The following is a 3,116-nucleotide window of genomic DNA, read 5'->3' as shown; positions in this document are numbered from 1 at the left end:
GAGTAGATCTTAAAAGTCCTCATCACAAGAAAAAAAAATTGTAATTAGTACACTAGCATTTGGATGCTAGCTAGATTTATCATGGTGATCATTCCACAATGTATACTAATACTGAATCATTATATTGTACACATGAAACTAGTATAATGTTATATGCCAATTATACCTCAATAAAAAACTAGTAATAATCATTTTTGTTCTTATGCAAATAGATGGAAAATACCAACTGGACCAGTGTATCCCATTTTGTTCTCTTGGGCATTTCTGCCTACCCACAAGAACAGATCCCACTCTTCCTTCTTTTTCTATTTATGTATGCAATCAACATTTCTGGCAACTCTGCCATCATCACACTGATTATCTCTACTCCACATCTCCACACCCCCATGTACATCTTCCTCAGTAACTTGGCCTTGGTAGACATCTGCTTCACCTCCACCACAGTCCCCAAGATGCTGCAGAACATTTTCTCTCCTACAAAGACCATTTCCTACATGGGCTGCTTAGCCCAGACTTATTTCTTCATATGCTTTGCAGCCATGGAAAACTTCCTCCTGGCTATAATGGCCTATGACAGATACATCGCCATCTGCCACCCTTTCCGCTACCATATGATTCTGACCAGGATGCTATGCTCACAGATGGTGGCCCTGTGCCATATCCTCTCCCATCTTCATGCCCTGTTGCATACCTTTCTCATGGGCCAATTGATCTTCTGTGCAGATAACAGGATCCCTCACTTCTTCTGTGACCTCTACCCTCTGATGAAGTTATCCTGCTCCAGCACTCACCTCAACACCCTGATGATTCACACAGAAGGTGTTATTGTCATCAATGGAGCTCTGGCCTTCATCATTGCCTCCTATGCCTGCATCATCTCAGTGGTCCTCCGGAGTCCCTCAGCCAAGGGCAAGTGGAGAGCCTTTTCTACCTGTGGCTCCCACCTCACTGTGGTGGCTATCTTCTATGGCACACTCACATGGGTCTACTTCCAGCCTATTACCAGCTATTCAGTGGCCAAGGGTCGCATCCTGACAGTCATGCACACAGTGGTGACCCCCATGATGAACCCCTTCATTTACAGCCTGAGAAATGGGGATGTCGAGAGAGCCTTCAGGAAATGGAGGAGCAGATCATGGATTTCTTTCTTTAGATAAAACCCCAAAACACTGTTCCAAATTTTATCTGTGATTCTGGGGAAACAATTTTGTGCCTCGTATGTTTTTCTTTTAGAACTTCCTAGAAGTATCTATATTAAGTACATTTCGCAGATTTTCTTATTGGATATTGTCCTGAGATATCCCTTAAACCCAAAGCACATGAAATTATGTATTTAGTGTAAAACAATAGCATGGCTTTGGATATAGTTGAGGCTGTTTTCTGGACCTGTCACTAAACACTCGGGTTCTAATGCTCAGAATTACTTACATGCAAGGAACAGAAACCAATTCTCATTGATTCGTGAAGGTAATATGGTTATTGAAAATGTACATGGATTGTACAAGAAAACTAAGCAACGAGGCTCAATAAAATGGAAAAGAAACACAGATAAAATCATATCTCAGATTGGTCTGATGAGCTCAATGCTGTAATCACCAAACTGCTCACTGCCACTTGTATCCCCACCAATAGTTACCAGCAACAGTCACTGGGCATAGCCCTTAAAAGCCTAAAGACCAGATGCGACCACCTCCAGAAAGAACTGTCCAGTTCTTATTCTTTGCACCAACACATCCAGATTCAAATAAGGTGGTACAGGTGATTGGCCAAGTCTTGATCACTCGCCCATGTTCTAGTTCACAGGGAAGCTGCAAGAGCAACACAGCTGCTTTTATTCTCTATAAGATAGAATGAGGTTCTGTCTCCAACCAAGATAAATGAAATGGGGGGATTATTTCAATATAGGGAGAGGGATATAATGACTAATATCCATTGAATAAGGTTACAGATGTTCCACAATTAAGCCACTGTCATAGTTCTCCAACTTGCATTTTCTTAAATTCACAAGTTGTACCATTCAAGAACAACTTAAACTGCTTTGTCTCTGTACACTCCTGATTTTTTTCTATTGTTGATATATGGAACTTGTCATTTTACTGGTTATTTGTCTGCTGACCAATCAATGCTGAAGATGAGGAAAATGTCCAAGAGCCGTTATGTCTATTACAATATCAGTTCTTCAGTTTCATGGGTATAGGATCAAAAGGAAAAGGTGAGAGGGGCCTTCAGGGACATGGGGCAGAAGGTGCAAGTGTGACTGATTTAGTCTATTTGGAAAAGGTTTCAATTATAAGATATGCCTGGTTATGGCACTGAGAAGGAACTAAAATTGTGGTAATTTTGTGAAAAGGGCTAGAAAAAAAAAAGTGTCTTATAACCTATATATGTGTTGGTCAAAATTTACACCACTGAAATTGGTTTAAGAAGCTACACTTCCTGTCTTTGGCTACACTAAGATAATAAATATTTCCAAGATGAAGGAGGTCCTGGCACTTATAAAATGATAATAACAAGGAAATAAATCCAACTTTTGGTTAGTTAATTAGCTCTTTCCATTTAACAGAAAGTATCTTACATACCCAATATTTTTCTACTTGACTCCACCGTTTCCTCTAATTTTATCTTTCCTGCCTCCTTGACCTACCTCCCTCCTTTCTCTGTCTTCACTGGCAGTTCAATTACTTATCCTCTTTAGTCTTGACCAACTAATTAGCCTCACTTCTTAGCAATGTAGCCTCTTCTAAGAAGCCCCCCTACTCCCATTTAAAGAACTTTCTTAAGGTAAAGAAATAGGAATGTAAAATAATACATTTTTGAAGAGCAGATGGACAATTCTATTTTTAAAAATTTGTTTTTAGATGATACCTTTCCTCTTCCAGGAGTTTTTCTCACAGTTGTAAGTACATAAAACAAGGGATTAATAAAGCTATTGTAATAATCACAACCTGTATGTTTTTCCATACAAACAACTGTAAACCTACTTTTGCCAACCCCTATATATCATGAATGAATATATATTATATATACAAATGTACATGTATTTTATGTTAAACACAGTCTATGACAGTGAAAAATTATAAATAATCTTTATGAATATTATTGGAATCTTGGCTCAT

The 3,116-nt window shown here is 38.8% G+C and overlaps 1 protein-coding gene across 1 annotated transcript; it reads left to right on the top strand.

Annotated features, from left to right (window-relative positions):
* Window positions 1–212: 212 nt before the first annotated feature.
* On the top strand, window positions 213–1,157 carry LOC103303932 (olfactory receptor 1Q1). Its single transcript, XM_008160911.2, has one exon. It carries the CDS (start codon window positions 213–215, stop codon window positions 1,155–1,157), a length of 945 nt encoding a protein of 314 aa, XP_008159133.2.
* Window positions 1,158–3,116: the final 1,959 nt, after the last annotated feature.

This window comes from Eptesicus fuscus, chromosome 15, assembly GCF_027574615.1.
Source record: "Eptesicus fuscus isolate TK198812 chromosome 15, DD_ASM_mEF_20220401, whole genome shotgun sequence".
NCBI classification, from domain to species: Eukaryota; Metazoa; Chordata; class Mammalia; order Chiroptera; family Vespertilionidae; genus Eptesicus; species Eptesicus fuscus.
Note: the sequence above shows the minus strand (reverse complement) of the source record. Positions and strands in the feature narration are given on the sequence as shown.